Consider the following 23,210-nt stretch of genomic DNA (forward strand, 5'->3'; position numbering starts at 1 on the left):
TCATCGCTCGGCGGCTCACCTGCCGCCCACTTCTGACACCCTTCCAGGCTGATGCAACCACCACAACACAACCACGTGGCCACCGTCAGCTGTTTCCACCTCGCCAGCCAATCGCTGCCGGCCCTGTTGGCGTCATGGGCGCGGCCTGAGAGCTCCGGATCCCTGGCTTTCGACCGAAGGCTTCCCAACCCGTCGGCCGCGGGAGGCGGGGCTAAAGGCGGCCCTTCCGAACCTTCGCCGCCCAATAGGAAAGCTCGGCAGGGAAGATGGCGCCGCCCTCAGGCCGGCGGTGACTGCGAGGCTTGTTGTTGTTGCTGCTGCTGCTGCCGTGGAGCTGTGGCTGCGGAGTGGGGGGTGGGAAGACCTAAGTCCGGCGGGGGGGATAGACGCCGAACCCCGGCGAGGGGCAAAAATCGAGGCCGGGGCTTCGGCGCGACCGCCGTCCATGGAGGCCGCCGGCGGAGAAGGGGAGCCGGAGGCGCTCAGCTGCTTCTCCTACAACCAGGACTGCACGTACGTGAGTGGGGAGAGAGCAGAGCGGGTCAGGCTCCCCTTCCCTGCCCGTCCACTCGCTTCCACCCCGGCGAAAGAGGGAGCCCAGCCCAGGGAGCGAAGCCACCCTCTCCTCCAGGCTGCCCAAGGCGGGGAAGGGACGGCGGCCTTAGAAAGGAAGGGAAGAAGGGGCGGGGTCGTGGAAACGGGGCATACAGAATTAATGGATACCCGGTTTAGTTTGGAGATCTTGTTAACAGCATCTTTGGATTATTCCCGCTCTCTGAGGTGCGCTAAAATTAGGGCAACGTGGGCAAAAAGTTACGTCTGGTGTGTGATGGATAAGCTTTTCCCTATCGCCACACTTCCCCACGAGCTGTGTGGATCCCGACCTTTTTTTTTAAAGTCCCAACAAGTCGAAATTTACTTCGCATAGTGACTAGTTGATTTATTACTGCGTAAATTTTGGACTTTAGGTCTTCAGCAACCATCATTTTCATAAATGTTTAACTGCAGGTTTGCCTGTGTAATAACCATGACTTGAGGCATCAAGCAAATATTAATGTGGAATTTGTGTGTGAGAGAGATACACAAAAAAATACATACATATACATATATATGTATATATGTATACTCTCTCTCTCTATATATATATATATATCATTTTCTATTATTTACAAAGTTATTAAGGGGTTTTTTTTTAATGGAGATGTAAGAACACCAATCATCTGATTGCAGGATATTGCTTCATAAGCTATTGCAAATTATTCTAAGAACATAGGGTTACACAAGCAGTGTTTAGAGATAATCAACTGTGAATTGCCTGAATCGTTTTGTTCATGTTATAGTGTATCAGTGTAGAGCAGGGGTCCCCAAATTAAGGCCCATGGGCCAGATACGACCCAATCACCTTCTAAATCTGGCCCACCGACGGTCCGGGAATCAGCATGTTTTTACATGAGTAGAATGTGTCCTTTTATTTAAAATGCATCTCTGCGTTATTTTTGGGGCATAGGAATTCATTCATATATTTTTTCAAAATATAGTCCGGCCCCCCACAAGGTCTGAGGGACAGTGGACCGGCCCCCTGCTGAAAAAGTTTGCTGACCCCTGGTGTAGAGTATCAGTGGGATGGCTGAGCTTGCAGGTCATTGTGGAGTTTGATGGCTGTCAGATATGGTCTCAGGTCACTATTGATCTGATACTGCTGTGCTGTATTTCAACTTCATAGGCATAATTGCTGAAAAGCCTGCAAAATTATGTACCATCAAATGGCATCAGCACATTTGGGATACTTGGTAATAACAGAGTAATTTTGGTAGCATGAATCCAAAATTCAGATACCTCACTTCCAAACATTTTTCCTTTGAGGTTCCTATCGCATGATAATTCAATGACGACTTTGTGAACTTTATCAACTGCAAATTGGTTCCACACCCATTCAAAGTTTTGTGTTTCTTCAGCAGAAAAAGTGGAAAAAGTTTGACTAAGCAAACTCAGTTATCCTTGGCTAAACGATCAAGTCTGGTGACAGATTCAGCGATAGCTCACCACAAGTACCTGTGCATCAGAACTGAGCTGTAACACTCAGAATAACTCCCTATATAAGCATCTCTTGGCAAACTGTCACTGAATTTGCCACCAGAGAGTGGTTACCAAGTGCTAAAATGTAAGGATTGAGCCTTTCTGACATTCTGTTACAAATGTAAGCACAGCATTATAATATGCCAACAAAAGAAAAAGTTGTAATAGGTATCGTCATACCAGTTTATAGGATTAAAAGCAATAATTATATTGGGTTTAGGTTTAAATCCACTTGCACAAGTTTTGTGACCCACTTGCAAGTCACAGCCTACAGGATAGGAAACACTGCTTTGGGGTATGAAGTTGAATGTGGTTAGACTTTGGGCTGCTCAGCCTGATGATTCTATATAAGCTAGCTTTCCACCAGCTCAAGAATAGGTTAGTAATTCCAAAAGAACTGAAGCCAAGCCCCAAAGCCTGGCTTTCTCCTTTTATCACTCTCCAGCTCTTTGTGTAGTGGCTGTGGTGATGCCTTTTCATTTTCTCCTCTTCTCTCCTGTACTTGCCTTTGGTAGCTAACCCCGTGGACCAAATGTACAGGAAAGGCAATCTTGTTTAGCAGGAAGGGCAACAGGAAATGCCACAATGGTGTATTCACAGTTTAAATCCCAAGTATGGTTTCAGTTGTTGTCCCGCTTCTTAAAAATCTAACTGAAATGATGTGCACAGATGACAGACAGTAACGGACTCCTCCTTGATGAAGGATGCTTTAAACTGGAGATTGGGAAGCTGTGGCCCTCCCATAACATCCTGAACTACAACTACTATTATCCCTGACCATTTATGATACTGGCTGGGGCTGTTCAGCCCAATCGCCATCTAAATCCGGCCTGTGTTAGTTCTGGAAATCAATGTGTTTTTTACATGAGTAGAATGTGCCCTTTTATTTAAAACACATCTCTGGGTTATTTGTGGGGCATAGGAAGTCATTCATTTTTTCCCCTTCAAAATATAGTCCGGCCCCCCACAAGGTATGAGGGACAGTGGCCCAACCCCCTGCTGAAAAAGTTTGCTGACCCCTGATATAGAGTGCCACAGGTCCCCACCCCACCCCCCTGTTTTAAAGGAAAACTATGATCCCTTTGCCAGGGCTTAGACTCTTGTGCCTGTTACTATTGGGGGTATATAATCCTGTAGGCCCACATAATGCAATGCACTACACATTAAACGTTTAGCATATCTTTCTTTTTACTCTAGAATGTGTGAGGCACTGGTCCATCTTTTTACTGCTTGTATGCTTTAGAAACGAGATGTAGGGAGCCATGGTTGGCGCAGATTTCTGAAGTGTGCATGCAGTGTAAAAGAAATGTAGCTACATTTGTATGTTTTCAGGTTAGAAAGTGGTACATGCCGAAGTACTAAGGTATGCCTGCATCTACTGTAATATATGAAGCAGTTCTTGGTGTTGTTGAAACGGGAATTGGCACAGATTGGTGTTTGATTTTATACATTCCTCTGATGCAGGGTTTGGCACGGTACTCGCAGCAGTGTAGCTAGCCCTGTCCTGGGCACCCGGAGCTGTGCGCCTGGGACAGGGCTAGCTGCCCATGGGGGTGGGGCAAGCCACCCATTGGGCGGGGCGAGCTGGGGCAGGGGCAAGCCACCTCCCCTCAGCTGGAGGGTGACTGCGGCCAGGAGAGAGGTGGCAGCTAGGGCGCCCCTGCAAGCCATGCACCACACATATCTCATGCCGCATCCCGCTGGAGGGTGCCCTGCAGCCCTAGTGCCGCCCGTGGACCGCCTCCCCCGTCCCTCCGCTACTGGGTATTCCCCTTGTGGTCCCAACAACCCCTGTGGTTCTATGAAGACAAGTTTCTGGTCCTCATGGTTGCAGAGAGAAGTTTGATTCTTGGATGTCAGATAGTGCTCAAGAATGCAAACGAATGAGAACAAAATACAGTATCCTCTTTCTCATTCCCCACCCAATCTCATCCACCCATCTATCTATCTTTATATAAAAAAATTTCCTCTCTCTCCAGGATCTTTCAAGGGTTGTAGCAGTTTCCAACTATGGAAGTTGTTGAACAGGCTCCAGCAACTGCAGTATTGCATTAAACAAGTTACAATGTGATTTTTCCGGTCATATTAATCATGTGCAATTAAGGTGCAGGATGAGTCTCCTGTCTTCACTGTGCTTCCATTGTGGTTGTTAGTGCTGTGCAATAAATCCTGAGGAACTGCTCATTGCCTTAAACAGGATGTGGAGAAAGGTGAACTTGAGGTCTGACATCTTATCATTTTATAATTGGGGTGGGGGTGGGGGTGGGGAGCAACCTCTGAGCCAGAAATATATTACTGTGAACAGGAAATATCTTTGCTCTGAGCCAAAATGCAGGAAACAAAGGACATTGAAGGAAGTCATCGGGGAGCATGTTTCAAACAAACAAAAGGCAGAAGGCTTTCATACTGGTTGCTGCCTAATTGGTCTATGAAACACTTTGCCATAGGGCACAGTGAATGAAAGTCAAATGAGTTTAACACATGATGTGACACATTTTAGGTTCAGATGTTAGTGGTGTTTTCTGCTGTTTTGGGTATTAGGAGGTGAACACCAGTGGAGGGATTGTTTCATACTTTATCACTTCCTCGGATCCCCTGTCAAAGGCAGAATGCTAGAGATGGATTGACTATTAGTGTGAGCTGCTGTTGCAGTTATTTTGTTTTGATCTTAAAACCATACTGAATAGAAGATAAACTGTGGGCAAATTAAAGGGAGCACAGATGGATTAGATCAGGCATCCCCAAACTTTGGCCCTCCAGATGTTTTGGACTACAATTCCCATCTTCCCTGACCACTGGTCCTGTTAGCTAGGGATCATGGGAGTTGTAGGCCAAAACATCTGGAGGGCCGCAGTTTGGGGATGCCTGGATTAGATTCTTAAGTTGAGGAAGGGAACTCTAAGAAAAGGCATTGCCTTGTTGGATCAGATTAAAGGTCCATTAATTCAGCAATCTGTCTCCAATACTGCCCAGATCAGTGTCTCTTGAAGTTCAAACTATGTCATAGAGAAGCTAGCTAACCCCTGTTTGTCTCCAGGCATTTGGTAATTAGAAGTTTATTTCCTGTGGTCATGGAGGGTCAGAAAAGCCAGTCATGTGACATGGTATATAAACCCTTTCTACAAACAAATCGTAGATTAAATAATTTTTGGGCAAAGTGTGTAAAATCTTAGTGGAAACACTGTCTTCTGAATGGGAAAGACTCCTTCTCTTCGGCATAAGGGCACCACAAATTAAAAGTCTCTTGTGTCTGCCCATCTGGCTTCCAGATGCGGAAGGAGAATCCGGTAGGTGAAAAAGTGCATGTGAGGTAAGCAAGTAAGAGAGAGAAGCGAGTCAAAAAAAGGCTTTGCTGAAGAAGTGTATTGTGAGGAGGAAATTAAAGAAAAGAAGCAAGTGGTTCATAAAATGTGAAGAGATTGTTCCAGGCATGAAATATCAGGGCAGAAGGTAAGAAGTTGGAAAATGAGACAGGGAGTGTCATCAGTAGCAGATGAACCTTGCTCTTGTCTAAACGTTGATGGTCCTGCTCCCCTATTTGAAGCGTCAGAAAATGAACATGAGACATAGCTAGTCCCTATCTACCACAGAACTTTATTGAACTAAGGATCCTTCTGTTACTGATTCCATTCTGTGCAGTACCTAAGATCTACAGCTTCCAATAATAGAAGTAAAGCTACCTCTGCAGCCAGTCATGTGAGCCGACATTTCAGAGGAAATGTACATAAGATAGACATGTCCATCCTGGGCTGTGCCATTTTAGACTGCAAGACAAAGGCTGTATGTTTGAATGGTCCCTAACATAAAACTTTCTGCACTTAAAGGCAGTAGTATTTTGAGGGGGGATGGCTAGGCTGGGTAGTTTTGGGGTCAGAAGGTTTCCCCCTGGCAGCTGGGTTTCCATGTGTAGCTTTTCTTGAATATTGGGGAAACATTCAGACAAACAGCCCTCTACCTGCATGGTGGAATGATTGTATTAAATGAGATTATAGGTTGTGTCTAATCTTAGTACTCTTTGCCCTAACAAATGCTAAATAACAGAATGGGGCTGATAAAGACCTGAACTCAGAATATGCTCTGCCTTTCTGGAAAGCAGAATGGTGGAGCAACACCCCTCCCCCTCCCGCTCAGATAATTCTGAGCGACAGCTTTCCCAATATACCCAATGTCATCAGTATCTGGCAGCCTCCCTTGTTATGCCATTCTAGAACTGTGTTTCTCTAGAACTACTTAAAGGCCATTGCAGTGTTTTAATTCTCTCTTGTGTCACATTTCCTGCTTTACAGGTTTGCTTCTCATATTTATATCTGATTCATGCCTGTTAGGTTGCAAATTGCTATATAATGGTGCCATTCAGATCACAATGGAATTGTTTGTCCGAGGTTTGGATTGCTGGTATGCGAAAGATCCAGTGGATGCTGGATCCAGTGCACATTTATTCTGAGAATCGAAGTTGCATTTATTTTTGTGCCTACCTTTCACCCCATTGTGAGTGTAAAAAGAATGGGGGCCAGCATAATAATAATAATAATAATAATAATAATAATAATAATAATAATATATTAGTTATACCTGCCCATCTGGCTGGGTTTCACCAGCCACTCTGGGCAGCTTCCAACAAAATATTAAAATACAATAGTCCTTCAGATATTAAAAGCTTCCCTAAACAGGGTTGCCTTCAGATGCATAGGTCAGTGGCGAGTCTCAAGTGGGAGCTTTGGGATTTGAATCTATGGCAAAGTGGGGAAATGAGGATTATGGAAAAGATCAATAGTACCTGCGTGTCACTTTATATGCACGCACACAAAATCTCTCTGTTTAGAAATGTAAATCCTGGTAGAAGAAGAAGAATCAGATAAATTATATTGGAAGTAAAATGTGGATTATTTGGAAAGAGATAGGAAGACGTCTCTTTAATATATAAATGTAATGCCTGTGCCTTATAGTTTGGGGTAGGGGAAGTAACAAGGAAGTAAGCTGCCAAACATTGGGGGACAGAGGACATTTTGCCTATTTTGCTTTCATTACTCACCTGGTTGGGTTGACTCTGAAGCCCAAATCTCGCCTTATTCCAGTAAGTATCTCTATCAGTTAAGGGAGCAATCTGACTCACACTGGCTAATCAGCTGAGGGGCCTTAGGAAGCTAAGCCATGCTCTGCCAGCAGAGATGGAAGTATGCTAGCAGGTCAACATCCCACTAGACATCCTCTGGCCCACGTGTGGAAAGCTCTGCTGGAATAGGAGTTCCCATTGGTGGAGCAGGGAGAAACATCTGAGGTGGGAACAGAGATGTCACATCCTAAGCCTCTTTGTTCCCTTGATCTACCTCTGGAACTAAGGTGCTAGGGTAGTTAATTCCCTGGCCACAGTGAGGTGGGGGGAGAGGATGTGGCAGTTACTCTGCCAGCAGATCTTCTCCTTTCACCTTAGTAAGGTAGGATTTCTCTGTTCATTGGATCCCACTGCTATCACCACTGTGTATGACATCTTCAGCCCAGGGATGGGGAAAATCTTGGTGGAATTGTAACCATGTCTATTAAAAAGTATGTCCTACTGAGTTCAGTGGGGCTTACTCCTAGTTAGGCGTGTTTAGGATTGCAGTCATAAACTCTCTGTTGACAGAGTAACAGTGCAATCCTATGCATGTTTAGTTGGAAGTAAATCCCACTGTATTCATTTGGGTTTAGGATTGCACCTTCTTATGCATTTTGTTGTGCCTCTCTTCTTCAGTCTCCTAATTGCCTACTCATTCACAGCTTCAACCAGTAGTCAGGAAAGGTAGGAAGATTAGTTTGCTTATGTCAATATATCTGACAGGTGTGGGAGGCAAAGTAGAAAGCGTGTTAGTTAGCAAGTGTGTGTATATGTGTGAAAATTTTCTTGTTGAGCATTTGAACAAAGAGCGTCGGTAGAAAACTGATAGGGGTGCTTGTATGTTATACGCAATTGTGTCGTCTTCATTCTAGGATATTTTAAGGTAATCACAAAATGAAACATTGACGTGTACAACTGCTTAGATCAAGCAAGTCAGCATGACATCAGTTAAATGTAATGCTTTGTACCTGCTGTGTGTACATTTGGCAGGGGAAGCCAAATGTTGCAGAACTGTCGCTTGATAGCTTCATACATAACGTGCAGGCACAGGGTTATTACAGTCTGATGGCACACGATTCCGCAAACTTTCTGAAGTTGAGGAGGCCACTGACTGTTCAATTTCTGGATGGGATGCTGCCTATAAACTTAATATACTTGAGAGCTCTGTGTACATTGTCTTGAGCTCTGTGGAAGAAAGGTAGGATATAAATGTAATAAATATGTATATGTTGAGCAAACTAACCTTATTCTCCCGATGGAGAATGGGCACTACCTGTGGTCCTCCAGTTGACGCTGCACTACATTACTGATGATTGGCCATGCTGTCTGGAACTTAGGGAACTATAACCCTACAGGTGCCACAGCTGTGCTTCAGGTTTTTAATCCAAAGCTGAAGCAAAGTCTTAAGTACCGTTTGCTGCATCTGGTTGCATTCAGTCTCATTATCATTGTCTCTTCCAGCTACCCACCTGCAGTTTTAATTTAGATTGTATGCTCCTTGGAGCAGGGACTTGTCGCTCCGCTCTTTCACTGCTCTTTAAATTATGTATAGATGACTTACAAATCTATACAAATAATAATGGCTGGGACATTTGTAATATTTGCACACCTGCTTGCTACCCTGTATCATCTTAAGTACAGATGTGCTGCTGCTTCCTCTCCCTAATACAAGCCCTTATTATCCCAGGTAAACTTCTAAAGTTTCTTAATTTTCACCCTTCCAGTTGGTTCTGCATGCTCATGGGTTAGTCTCTCGTCATAGTATCCTCCCTCCCTGTTCTCAGTACTTCCACATCTGGGTTCCTGTTGGCTTCTTAGGGCTTGGGCAGTTCTGTTCCTTTCTCTAAGTACTCCTTGGTTTTTGTGAGTAGCTTGTAACCTTTTAGCTGAGAGGTAAGATTTTCAGACATGTAACCGTAGGTACCTTTCTGAATGAGTTCCTTAACCCATAGGTCTCTTCCTTAATCTTGCCATCAAACCCATCAGATCCAACTTTCCTATTGCCAGACAATCATTCTGGTTCAGAATGTGCCAAGCTTTGCAAGTAACCAATGCTTATATTATCTTTTGCAGTTCCCTGGCTATTGGAACCAGAACTGGGTACAGGCTTTTTTCCTTGAGTTCTGTGGAGCAGCTGGATCAGGTCCATGAAAGCAGTAAGTCTATTCTGTTTTGATACAACAAAATATTGGCCGATGACAGGCATTATCCTGCATTACAGCACTTTAATCTGCCTCAATGGAGCAATTCCATTTTGTCATTCCTGCTAGAAAACAGATGGCATATCTTGGCTGTAGCCTTGCTTGTGTTCAAACTGCGCTAGATGCAGCTGTGTTAAAGGGACAGTCGCCCACAAAGACAGCATAAAACAGTGGTGGAGATTCTTCCTTGTTTTGGACACCAGTATGAATTTAAAGCAATCTTGAGCCTATTTGCATTAGTAGTTCAGTCCCAATCATTCCGCTGTGAGTTGGAGCAAATTACCGGTAAATGCTCAGCTGTGCAATCTTCACTGACTTGTGGGGATCGAGCCAACATTTTCAAATATCCAGAGCTGTATCTCCAAAGTAAATAGGTGTGATCACTACTGGGAAAACGCAGTTGCGCGTTGCAGTAGAGAGTCTGAGAATTTAGGGGGAAAGCTTCAATGTGAAACAATGACCTTTTTATTCCTAAAGGCAGCCATGGTCAGGATATTCAGGATTGGCCTGCCCCTTCGCCCCGTTTGGTTCATCATAGGCGACAGCAGAGAACTGACTGCAAAACATGCCATTGAAGCTCAAGTCCAGCTTTTTGTCAAGCATCCTCTCCTTGAAAGTCTTCAAATAAGAGACTCTTGTTGTCACCTCAACTCTGCCTCTGCCCACCCAATGTTGAGCGATATAGATGGGACAGTTTCCTTCTTTTTAACCCAAGCCTATCATTCCGCAGTTCAAACCCGTTGCCTTTTCTGCTGTCCTTTGGTGCATGGCTGGTCCCCCTATTGCTGGTGGTAGGCATGATCAAGCGGCTTTACCACTTTAATATCAATGAAAATTATATAGACAGTACTGAAATGAATGACTTTAAAATGTTTACCCTTGGCTGGATCAGGTGTTTTCCTCTATATATTTCAAAATTGCCACCACGTTTTTGCTTAATCTCGCTGCCACAAACCCCTGCCCCCCACAACCTTCAAGCCTCCTTTGCTCAAGGTTCAGTATTTCCATGAGGTCATCGTAGAGAAGAGTAAAGCTGTATTTTTCAGACACTTGGAATATTATGTTTCCATTAACAGCCTAAAGTGGCCTTTGCTTTGTATGCCACAGAACCACATTCTTTTTGTAGAGCTCATAGTCTCGGGCATGGTTCGGGTTGCAAATGCGGTGGGGAAATGATTTTATTAAGCATACTGTACTTAGAAGTGCTTAAACAAGATTAGAAATTCAAAACAAAGGGGCAAAGATCAGCTTTCCAAATGAAATACACATCCTGCACTGTGGTTGCTGTCAGTAGCGTTTCACTTTAAATACCTCTTTTTAAAAAGGCTTCCATTTGGCTGCATGCTCTCATGCAACTTAGCAACACAAAGATATACATTTGTCAGTCAAGGTCTGCCCAGTTATTCCAGGTCAGTTTAAAACTATGCTGAACTGTGTCCTTGGGTAGCACTCTGTGACCAGATTGTGACAATGTACTTCAGGGCAACCTGACCTGCTAGTTGGGTTTTTTTTTGTTTTTTTTTTTGTTTTGAGCCACAAGTAAATCATTCTGCTGCACCTTCCACAACACTGCTGAAATTCCACCTCTCCTGTCCTTTCCTGCAGTCACAATTACGGTTGATGATAATTTTTCTCTTCAGCTGTTTTCTTTTTTAACTTTGCATATAGGAAGATCCATATTTGTGCCACTTTCAGTTATAGCGTGACCCTATGCATACTTACTCAGGTTTAAATCTCACTATGTTTGGTGGATCCTACACCCAATTACATTATTTAGATAATTAAGATTGGATGCATATGACTGGATTGTATGTCTCCATAATGGCTGCCTTTGGATGCCAAAGTAAACCATGGTTTAATGTTTTGAGAAAAAGCCTGTGTGACTCTTGGGTTCATGTACAAACACCCTCCCCTTCTCTGGTGTGACTGTAAAAATGGAGATGGGAAACTTCCATTTTAGATTTACTTCAATTACATGTGTTGTCTGTGATTAGACTGGTTAAACTTATTACTGCTAGCGGAATCAAGCCAGCTTCATAAACTATGGTTTGAAGTTGACTTGTTTCCATTAACAATAGTTAAGGTTAATCTGTTCATGTGTAGGTTTGGACCACACAGCAAGCTGCAGTTAATCTAAAACGGAAGCAAAAGGCTTGTGGCCTTGGTAGAGAAGGAGAAGGGAGTGCATGAGCCTGAGGCTCACTTCAATTCATTTTTGTAATGCTAAACCATGGTTTAGCACTATGCCCAAAGCAGCCTATTGCTATTCCAGTGGAAGTGTAGGCAGGGAGATCTACATAAATATCTAATTTCCTTTTAAGGCCACCCAGGCCTTAATACAATACAAAAAAATAAAGTAAAAAGAATATTATAAGAGATGGTGAACCCCCCCCCTAACTATTTCCTCCTTTATGTCTAGTTTATCTCTGTATGTTGGGAAACCCAAGTGGATTACATTTAGGTCTGTGGCTGGGATCCCATTGTTTAAAACCGGAGAGCTTTCTGCATTCTGAAATTCTTTTATGGTGTCCCACAACATTTCTGTTGCATTAGCTGGCAAGCAGACATTTGAGCTCACACAGTCTGTCTACGATTATAAAAAAAAACCCTGCTTGTTTGGCTCATGCGACTAAGCAGCTGTTAGCAAAGATAGCTTGGGTGCAGGTAGACTTTGGGACTGGGGCCAGGAAGAGAACTTTATAATCTAATACTCTGTCCACTGGCCTAGAAACTTTCCCCTTTTCTCTAGTTTTAGCCTTCCTTCAGGAAGGACGGGTCATCCCTTCCAACTGTGGCTGTCAAACAGGTAAGGGATGAGATTATGTACATCTTGTCCCTTCCATCTGGAAGCCCATTTTGTTTCCTCCCACTCGACAGAGCCTTATATCTCCTTGGAATTTGTCTCATTTTATCAGCTTGCCTTGGGCAATTCACCTTTCCCCTTTTTGTTGGGGTACAACAAAAACTAGGAGGAAAGGGGGGAAGTATTATTAGAGCTTATTATACCACACACCCCTCTCATAGTAGGAGAACTGGCTTCTCAAGTTAGCATCATACAGATGCTGTAAAAGAAGCTGATTGTAAATTCCTTCTGCAGATGAACCATTTGCCTCTGACTTCCCTATCCCTGAATGTGACCTGTGCGAAGTTCCGACAGTGGAGGCTAATCTTTGGGAAACAGATGACTCAGCATTTTGCCCTATGCTCAGCAGAATGCATATATGATTCTCCTCCCCTTAGCAAGAGCTTTTCCATCTCTTTTCATTTCACCCCACAGATGAAATCCCAGATGTTTACATTGTAGAGCGCCTCTTCTCCAGTAGCCTGGTGGTGGTGGTGAGTCGGACAAAGCCTCGGCAGATGAACGTCTACCATTTCAAGAAAGGGACCGAAATCTGTAACTACAGTTACTCTAGCAATATCCTCTCTGTCCGGCTCAATCGGCAGGTAAGAGGGTAGGGACTTTGTTCACTCTCAAGTCATAAAAATGTGTGATCTGAATTTTCTTGCTCATACTGTTTGTGTCTTAGTCTTGCTACATCCCTTTCAGAAGAACTATTCCTCTTGGATTGCAAGTAGCTATCCATCTCTCCCCCCCCCCCCCGCCCCCTGGCGCCAATAAAGTACTCCTTTTAACTCAGGGTCCGGGAACATTGCTGGACTCCAAGCCTCACCATCCCTTGCCATTTGCAGTCTACCATCGCTGTGGTTAAACCACTGAGCCTAGGGCTTGCTGATCAGAAGGTCGGCGGTTCGAATCCCTGTGACGGGGTGAGCTCCCGTTGCTTGGTCCCAGCTCCTGCCAACCTAGCAGTTCGAAAGCACGTCAAAATGCAAGTAGATAAATAGGAACCGCTACAGCGGGAAGGTAAACGGCGTTTCTATGTGCTGCTCTGGTTTGCCAGAAGCGGCTTTGTCATGCTGGCCACATGACCTGGAAGCTATACGCCGGCTCCCTCGGCCAATAATGCGAGATGAGCGCGCAACCCCAGAGTCGGTCACGACTGGACCTAATGGTCAGGGGTCCCTTTACCTTTACCATCTTCTGTACATTGCGGCATCATTGCATGATTTAGGAAGCAGGAACTGCCTTAGCCCAGCCTGGCTCTGGTTCTTACTTTACAAAATCTTCATAAGAGCAAAGTTTGTTTCTTTGTGCGTGTGCTGTTATTTTTCTTGATTGGACTCCTTAATGGAAAACCTTAGTTTTGAAAATGGAAGAATCATTTTCAATGGAGCTGCTGGGTTCCAGCACAGTTATTAGTTGCACATGTTGGCAAAACTATGCTTTGGTTTCCAAGTGGTGAGAGGTTTCCACTGGTGGGAAGAACTAAGCCCCTCCCCCCAAAATGTGAATATAGCAGATTCCTTTGGAGCAGAGGTTCTGCTACTAATCCTTGTTGGGTTGCATCTTGGCCACTGGTTGTCAGCAGTGTAGCTCCCGGCTTTTGACAAAGTGTCTCAGGGTTTATGAGTTTGAGGGATTGAGGCTTCTCTGTTGCCCTGGCTAGAAGTGCAGAGCGATTCAGCTTACACCCATAAGTGCTGACATTGCATTCAGTGGTGGTTGTGCTATAGAACATCAAGGAACTGCCTTGCTGTAAGGGACTGAAGGCCTACTTAAAACCAGTGTTTCAAACAGTGGCTAACCAGAAGCCTCTAGGAAGTTCGCAAGCAGGCCATAAAGATGGTGGTCTTTTGCTGTTTGTCCTGAACATCTGGTAATCTCAGGTATTCTTTGAACATGGAGGTTCCATTTATCAATCAAGCTGTTGATGGATCCAGCTTCAATGAGCTTTATCCTTTCTAAATCTAGTTTGTAAAGGTAAAGGTACCCCTGACCGTTAGGTCCAGTCGCGGATGACACTGGGGTTGCACGCTCATCTTGCTCTATAGGCCGAGGGAGCTGGTGTTTGTCCGCAGACAGCTTCCGGGTCATGTGGCCAGCATCACGAAGCCGCTTCTGACAAAACCAGAGCAGCGCATGGAAACGCCATTTACCTTCCCACAGGAGCGGTACCTATTTATCTACTTGCACTTTGACGTGCTTTTGAACTGCTAGGTGGGCAGGAGCTAGAAAAGGGAAAACTTGACAGCTATGATGTACAGTACTTCCTTCTGCCTGAATCTCCTGCCAAAGATGCTTACTCTGTAAGGGGAAAATGTCTCTACAGTCATACCTCCATTTACGACCACAATTGGTTCCGCAGAGCCGGTCGCTCCCCGAGGCACTCTTCTGCATGTGCGTGAAGCGCCGATAGAGCACTTCTGTGCATGTGCTGCACAGATCGCTTCTGCGCATCCGAGTGCCGCGGAACCTGGATGTAAACACTTCCGGGTCCGCGGTGGTCGGAAACCGAAGCGGTCGCAAACAGAGGCGGTCACAAACCGAGGTTTGAGTGTATTCACTCCCTCCATGCTACGTAGAATTTTATGAATCTTTATTATGCCTTGCTCCCTCGGTTGTCATCTCACCCACCCTGTCTGCCCTAAATTGAAAAGCCTCAAATTCATTAGCATTTCCTAACAGGGAAAGTGCTCCACTCCGTTGATTCCTATTGTCCAAAACAAACATCCTTACTTAAAAATGCATATGTATGTGCAGGTCACAGTTCTGAAGTAATGGCTGGTTTCTTGTAAATTTGAACCAGAGCCTTACTTGAACCTGTTAATTAGCATGCAGGTGTAAGAGCACCTGGGATCAGGGCCTCCTTCCACCTCAGTGGTGTTGTGTCACCAGTAGAATAGATTCTGGCCTGGGTGTCAACACAGGTTATTTGTTTTGAACTCTTTGTGCTGTACACAGCCCTCATTGGTCACTGCACACTCTGTGCTATGTACACTTGCATGTACATATTTGCTCAGCCCCCGCCCCCTTTAAAGAAAGGTACACCGCAATTGCGACAGGTGTGTGGAGGGTTCATGGCAGAGACAAAAAGAAAGGTTAAAGTGCTCATCCTGAAAAGGAAATGGATGTGAGATGAAGATTTGTTTTTAGGAGTTAACGGCAGGCTTTAAAAGACAAAACAGGTAGTTGAGGACTTTGCTTTCATAGGAAGCTGCGAAAGCTATGTAATTATAATTCTAAGTTAGAAAATTCAAAGCTGGCAGCTATCATTAAAAGACGTCACATTGGACTACAGAAGAGGAAACTTTTCAAAAAATGAAGGGGTTGGTGCAAAGGAAGCTGAAAGGGAAAGTCAAGAGTCAAATTTATCCAAAAATGCTTGGGAGTGGTTTAAAAGCACAATGCTAGAAGCTCGGCTACCATGTATGCCACAGTTCATGAAAGTCTCCACCAGGTTTTCAGCTTCCATGGTCAGTAACAGTATGCGCCTCTAAATAGTTGTGCTCAGTTTCCGTTTGCAAGTTTTCCATAGGTATCTGGTTGGTGGTCACTGTGAGAACAGAGTGCTGGTCCAGATGGGCTGGATCCTACAGGGCTCATCTTACGATTGCCAGGGAATATCTTCAACTATAGGCATGATGCAAACCCTTCTGTTTTCCTAGCATTAAGTATGAGGTGCATGGAAATGCCAGCGATTTTCTGTCTGGAAGGCATTACCGAAATGACTCATTGTGACCGCTTGGCAATGCTATGCTTGGGATTCTGTAGCTAGAAAGAGCAGAGCAAATTCTCAAAAATCAGAGAAGCCTTGGCTTCAAGTAGCAAAGGCTATTCCTCAGGTTAAAAAAAGAAAGAAATCAAGGTAAGTTTTTAATTCTAAAATCCTGGTTTCAAATAAATGATCAACACCTGTGATTAAGTTCTTATTAGAAAGATCACTCTTTCAGGGTCTGGGGCTTCGGAGCTTCTGGTCATACACTGGCATTATATCGGGTGCTCAATTTTCCCCTGGTTTTAAAATACTTGCTACCAGAGCACAGGCATAATTTTCATTGGTAAAAGCTGATTGGCCAACAACAGTCTAGACTCCATCTTTAATCTTTGTTGATGCTGGATACAGGAGCAGCTTCTCAGAGATGAGGTCTTGCTGCTGTTTCCAAGGCTGTTTCCTCAAAGAAACAAGATCTTTTTGTTTGCACTCTGGGAATATGTTATTATTGGATTCTTCCCTCCTGTTCAGTGGTTGTGTGCTGCAATCTTATGCGTGGCCCATCAGATGTAGCTGCCATTGAATTCCCAAGTAAGTGTAGGATTTCAAACTTGGTGTTGGTGGTCACTGCTGCAAGAGGTGTGGATGGGAGCATAACTTTCCAGCCAGTCAGATAATGGTTAATGCTGTGCACATTATCTTGATACCTGGAAGAATATGACAGCTAAAGCACTTTGTGTCTCTACAGAAATAAGCCCCATTGACTTACTCTCCAGTAAGTGAGCATAGGATTGCAGCCTGAATCATCACCATCGGCATTGATAAATGCTAGGTGCTGTATCCGGGTTATCTCAAGCTCATGTTTTGAAATACCAAATGCTATCTTTTAGCTTGCAGGACACACACTAAAAATGTAACGTTTAAATAAGCTCTGGTACTCTTACTGAAATTTTTCTAATTCCACCTTTTTGAGTGGTATTTATTCCAGGTAGAGGGCCATTCAGGCAGATGTAATAGAGAGTTGTACCTTAGCTTCTCGAATACGCTACTGTTTTATTGCTGGAAGATTTGAAAAAAAAGAGGTGAAATGTAATCTGTTTTAAACTGACAGATCTCCCTCTACCACTTCGCTTCTATATCTCACTATAGTGTAAACAGTAGTTTATCTTAGTGATTAAGATAATTTTTCTTGACCAAACCAAGTTCAGCATAGATCACACCTCTTTCTGTTTGATGTGAACACCTGATGCCTTTTCTCCCAAGTAGATAGTCCGAGCCGGTCTGTGAACCTTCCCAGTGCAACTGACATGTGCTGATGGAATGTTTTGAGCCCTATCTTGAGCAACAACTTGTGCTTTTTTTGTATTTGCAGAGACTAATTGTTTGCTTGGAGGAATCTATTTATATCCATAACATTAAGGACATGAAGCTTCTGAAAACGATCTTGGACACCCCTCCAAACACAACAGGTAAGGGAATAAGTCTGGCTTTCTGTGTAAGAGAAGGTTGTAAATGAATGCTCAATTGGGCTAAAAGAGCCTTGGGGACAGACACGGTGCCTGCCAGGTGATTTAGACTGCAGCTGCCTTCGGTGCTGGAGTTGTAGTCCAGACCTGGGCTGTGATTTTGTTGCAACGCCTGAAAGAGACTCTTGTTTACAGCATCTGGAGTTACTGTGCATCAGGCTGCTTGGTTGACCTTGGGAAAGGAATATCTTGACAGTGTTCGGTTCTCAGTTGGAGGCATTAGTAAGATTTGCATTGATCTAAAAACATCAGGAGAGGCAGCTGGATGGGTTTAAGCGAAAAAAAGGTTTAGTTTGGTTTAGTCCATGCAATGGTAAGAAGAGTGAAGTACCTCTGGCGGATGAGGTTAATAGGATTTTTCCTGCTCGTCTACTTGGGTGTCTTGTTTTGGAGGCACGTGACTGTTAAAAAGAAGTGGCAGAGGTTGTACATACACTGTGCCAAAAAATAAAAATAAAATCCAAATCCCCCTTCCCAATACGTTAATTTCGTGTGAAGAAAATTCAGCTACTACAAGTGGGATAAATGAAAAACAATTTGAATTGTATGTTTAGCAAGGGAGGGAGCTATGGAGAAGACTTGGGAAAACAGAGGACTGTTGGAGCAAGGGAAAAGTACCGTAACCAGCGGTAGAGAAGAAACTGCCTGATACCAGGTCAGGCTAATTGCCAAACAAGACCAGTATTGTCTACTCTGACTGGCAGACCTGTGGTCTTGGGCAGATGTCTATCCCATCATCTGATAGGTGTGGAACAAAGAGCTCTTGGGGACACTGAAACTCACTTTTCACCAGTGGAAGTCTTCCTGTTGGTTCCTCTTAATGCCACCAATTCCTTTCTAGATGCTGAGATTTCATTATGCTTGGTGTGTTTCCCCATACTCTTTCCTCACCCTCACTGGGTAACGGAGCAAGAAACTTCAAATACCCAGTTTGGGGGACATAATGCTGGTTCACACACTTGCCTAGCCATAGACTATGTGAGACTCCATACAGAAAAGTCCTCTCTCCTGAGGCAGTGTGTAATGCCTGCACAGTGCATATACAGCCATATGGCACATTCCTAATTTGTGCTGTTTCACTTCACCTTTTGTGAAGTCCTGTATGAATTGGACACTGTGTGCAGCACCACAATGCGTATTGTCTCACACCTGTGGTGGGTGGGTGGGTGATGTGTACCTGCTTTTCCAGCATGTGCACTGTATTTTCAGCTAATCTGGCTGGCTGTGTGTGTGAACCAGAGAATGGGAAGCTGAGTTTTGCAGGAGATCACAGCAGTATAACTGATGGCTGTCAAAGTCACTGCTGGCCATTCTTGTATTCTGTTGCGATGGTTGTAGTCATCACCAAGCTCCTGGGCCTTCTAAGGCTTTGCAGCCCTCAAATTGCTGCCCTCAAATTGCTGCAAAGCCTTAGAGTTAGGAAATCTGCCATTTTGCTTCATCACTTTAAGCAGCAGCCTTAGCCGGAACATTTCTGGAAGGGACTGACCACAATTTGAGCTGCAGCTGACTTAGACAAAAAGCCGCAAGGGAGAGGAAATGGCAACAGTACCATCTCCTCCCCTCGACTTGCCACCGTGCCTTTTTGTTCCTGCTCATCTGCTTTGCTTTTGGCAGGAAGCAGCTCTTGGGCAAGTTTGGCACTTGATCCCAGCAGATGACAATCTGTTTGACACCTTCCATGTCACAGCACACTTAAAGAACAAAAGAAGACTCCCATGGGAACTGTTGAGGGGGCATAGAATAGAAGATGGGTTATGCCCCTGCATCAATTGCCAGCAAACTAGATTTTTTTTAGTTATCTCCCCCCCCCCCCTCCGGAATTCCATGGAGAAGAGGTGGTTCTCTTCTGCCCCCCTCAGAATGAAGTTAGCATGTAAGAAGAGCCCTTCTAGATCAAACCAAACCTTGGGATGCCTTTCCTGGTCTGTCCCTGCCAACTCTGACCCCATCAGTGTGCAGGTGAGGTTGGGATTTTGTGCCCCAGAATAGATCCATTTGCATTTGCTTCCTATGACCCCCCGTTTTCCATTTTAATGTCCATTTCCCCAGTTTGGAGGAATCCTTTTTGAGCTCTTTGCTGTTCCTGTTTTTTGTTTTTGCTCCCCTAAATGTGTCATCAGCAAAGTTGACCAACTCACTGGTCACCCCTAAACTCCACATCATTTATGAACAAGTTATAAAGCCCTGAAGTTGGTTAGGCTGTCCAAGGTCACCCAGGGGAACATCATGGCTGAGAGGGGATTTGAAATCCTACTGAAGAAACACGTGAGGAGGGAGTGTGCTTCCCCATTGGGCAGCATTAGCAGAGGAAGATCGTGTTCTGGGTAACCCAGAATGAAGATGGCATGTTTTGGGGGCCCTGCAAGGACAGCCAAACAAGGTCATTTTGTTGGGCATGTGAGATGAGCTAGATAAAGTGGTGCCTTCCCCAATGCTTCCAGCCTTGACTCAGTGGGTTTTTCCGCTATTTTAGGGTGGGATTCAGTTGCAAACTGGCAAATTCAGGTTGCATAATTAATTTTGATTTGGTGCTCTTGCACAGCAAGCCTGTGTCTCCAGACAGGATGATGGGGAATTGTGGGATAACAATTTCTTGATAGAGTGTCGTATAACTTCCCTGAAATCAAAGGGGAATGAATGTTTAGTGAATAACTGATGTATAACAATGCATACATTGTGCAAACAAATCGGGATGAATGCTCAAGTGAACAGGTCTTCAGGAAGTAACCAATGATGCAGTTCACATGTAGCCAATGAATGCCTGGTTGGTTCCTTGGGAAGTCACTCTTGGACTCCAGATTGACCTCATTGCGGCTCTTAACAGATGGCCTCTCATGGAGATTAAACCCATTGAAAGCTTTGGATGTGATTATATTTTTAAAATCCTCCGCTACAGCTCCCAAAGGCATAAACATCCACTGGCCTGGGGCTTTGAAACAAGACGGCAGTTCATTTAAGGTTTAAAATTATTGAAAGAAGTTAATTATGCTTGCCAAAGAGGCTCCAGCATGATCACGTGATTTCTCATTGCTTGCTTGCTTTTACTGAAGTCTATACCGTGTTTCTCATATTATAAGTCATGTCTTATAATTTTTTTTACTCAGGGGGTGTCTTATTATTTTTTAAAAAAATTACAGTATGGTACCTCCCCTGTCGCGGCTCGGCGCCCGGAACTGGCTGCTGCTGCGCGGCTGGGCGCGTTGTCGGCGCTTCAGCAGGGCACGCTGCTGGGTCCCGCCAGGTCGGGGCTCCACGCGGCGTGCGCTGAGGCTCTTGCCGGGTCCCGCCGCCGGGTCGGGGCTTGGCGCGGTGCATGCTGCTGGACATTTTGGAGGGGCAGCAGCAGCCGGTTCCGGGCGCTGACAGGCATCTTCCTCTTCCATGGCGCCATCCAGACCTGCTCCCACCACTACGGCTTATTTTTGGGGTATGTCTTATATTTCTTCAACTCAGGAAAATCCTGCCATGGCTTATTTTGTAGGGATGACTTAAAATATGAGAAACACGGTAGGCCTTACTCCCAAATACCTCTGTATTAGTTGCTGCTGAAAGGCTCTGCAGACAGGGAGACAGCTCTATTCCTTTTATCGCTGATAGCGTTATGACATTAAACCCATGGGCTGGCATTGTGGTGTTTTGTTTTGTTTTGTTTTTTAAAGCGTTATATAGATATGGAAGAGTGGTGAATTCAATTCACGTGGGTGGAAGAATTGAAAGAGCAAAAGCGTGGGTTCCCAGAGACGATATCATAGCTGCTTTGCTACACCCTAGTGTTCTGTTGCTGCACTAAGCCAAGCCATGGTTTGCTTTAGGATCTGTTCCAAACCTAGCCTTGTGGTTAAATTTAATAATAATGTTAATATTTATTATTTTATTACTTGGCTCTCTCTAGACAAACCACAAGCTGTAAACTGTAGGACAAACCTTGGTTCTAGTTTATGGTTCGTTTGGAGAAAGCTAAACCACAAGCTTGGGTTTTGATTACACACTAAGCATAACCGCACTTTTGCTCAGCATAGCACAGCAGCAAAATGATTGGGGCATAAATAGCAAAGTGGCTGTGGTTTCTCCAGGAGCCCACGCATTGGCTTGTTCATGCCAGTCCTTGGTTTGACTTGGTGTTTCTTGCAAACCAGACCTCTATATGAGTTTTAGAAACACAATGAGGAAATTCGTTTACAGGATCTCTAAACCTGGTTTTTTAGAGCCAAGCTGAAGGTTTTGGAGGTTCACATTTGTTGTCTTTGCCCTGGAGCAAAAAAAAAAAAAAAAAGATAAATTCTAAGTTTCCCATCTGTTCCTGTGAGTAACTTTAATGGTGGTAAGGTTGAGTGTTTGATTCTGTTCTGCTTGTGCCCTGTTGACACACTAGCAAGCCAACTCTTCTCTTGCAAAGAAGGCTCTTCCAATGGGTCTGTTTTTTGGAGTACATTCCGGTCACTTCCGGGTGACCTGCTTAATGAGCATTCAGCCTTATTTGTTTGTGGAGAGGTTAGCCAAGCTTGCGTCAAGCAAGTGTTACCCCAGTCTTATCAGCACATTTCTCATCACTTCCCTTTTCAGAAAAAGTCCGGTATTTGGGGGTGAAGTGTGTTTGTTTTTGCCAGAGCTCTAAATCAACTTACATGGTGCAGCCTGAATCTGCAGAGATGTGATTGAATTCCACCCCAAAATAGCGGCCATCCGGAAGCATCTACATGTCTTGCTGTTACGACTTCTTTAGTTTCCTCTAACTGCACACCTTATAAGAGCACCCTCTGGTGGTGTAGCTACTCTTTCTTGTTCTGTATACGGCTCCATATGACAAATAATTTGCTCTCAAGCCTCCTGCTAATGCCCTTTTTCAGTTTGCTACTCCTAGGCCAACTGGGTTTGGTCCTGAAGCCTGTATCTCCCAGGCTTTGGGGCAGATTTGCAATCAGAATCTTCTAGTATTCTGCTGTTACATTTTTGGCTGCTGCTTATAGAGGGGAGAACGTTCTGTATTTGTTCAAGTACATCCTCACCACTCACACATAGGGACAGGGACAGGGCCACTGTGACATTTATAAACATCGGCGAGGGTATGTTTGCCAATAGACCTGAAGCTGTGTTCCAGGAAGGTAAAGAATTGTGTTCTCCTTTTTTTTAGTGGAGAAATTGTGCAGTGTTGGACTAAACAGATCCCTTTGGAAAGCCCCCAGAGTAGTTTTAAGACAGTGTGTTTGTGAGGAAGGACCATGGTTCAGTGGTAGCAGCATATCTACCGTACTTTGCATGCCGGAAGTTCTGGGTTCAATCCTCAGCATCTCCAGATAGGACTGGGGGAAAGTTCCTGTCTGAAACCCCGGAAAGCTTCTGCCAGTCCGTACAGATAATACTGTGTGACATGATAGAAGGCAGTTTCCTATGTTCCTGTGTTCTATTAATCCCCCCCACTTTTGTCTACACAAAGTACAGCCCCTCCTCTGAGATCTCATGTACAGCAGGTCCTTTGTCTTAAACTGAGCTTGTTTTGCCTGGTGTAAAATCCCGTCATCCTCCATTAGTGGCTAGTGTGCAGGGATGACCCCAAAATAGGCAGAGGGAGGCAACAGAAATGGGCTCCAAAATATGGAATGTGGGAGAGAGAGAGAGAGAGAGAGAGAGAGAGTGTGTGTTAGTTTAAAAAAAGCAAAACAGAATGCTCATGTCTGCACCAAAAGGAAACTGAAAAACTATGCATATGCAGTGCAGGGACTTTGAGGTATGAGTCTTGACAGCTGAGGGCAGG

At 44.5% G+C, this 23,210-nt stretch overlaps 1 protein-coding gene across 2 annotated transcripts in view; it reads left to right on the forward strand.

Annotated features, from left to right (window-relative positions):
• The first annotated feature begins 316 nt into the window (after positions 1-316).
• Positions 317-23,210, forward strand: part of WIPI1 (WD repeat domain, phosphoinositide interacting 1) — a 44,578-nt gene continuing 21,684 nt past the window's right edge. The window contains exons 1-4 of one of the 2 annotated variants that reach the window (XM_035104040.2): positions 317-513; positions 9,245-9,327; positions 12,650-12,819; positions 17,302-17,398. In XM_035104040.2, the coding sequence (XP_034959931.2) occupies positions 446-513; positions 9,245-9,327; positions 12,650-12,819; positions 17,302-17,398 (418 nt within the window). In that variant the 5' untranslated portion in view covers positions 317-445. Of the gene's footprint in view, positions 518-9,244; positions 9,328-12,649; positions 12,820-17,301; positions 17,399-23,210 lie in introns of both variants that reach the window. The other variant, XM_035104041.2, reaches the window with a different exon arrangement.

Source organism: Zootoca vivipara, chromosome 2 (assembly GCF_963506605.1).
Source record: "Zootoca vivipara chromosome 2, rZooViv1.1, whole genome shotgun sequence".
Taxonomy (NCBI): domain Eukaryota; kingdom Metazoa; phylum Chordata; class Lepidosauria; order Squamata; family Lacertidae; genus Zootoca; species Zootoca vivipara.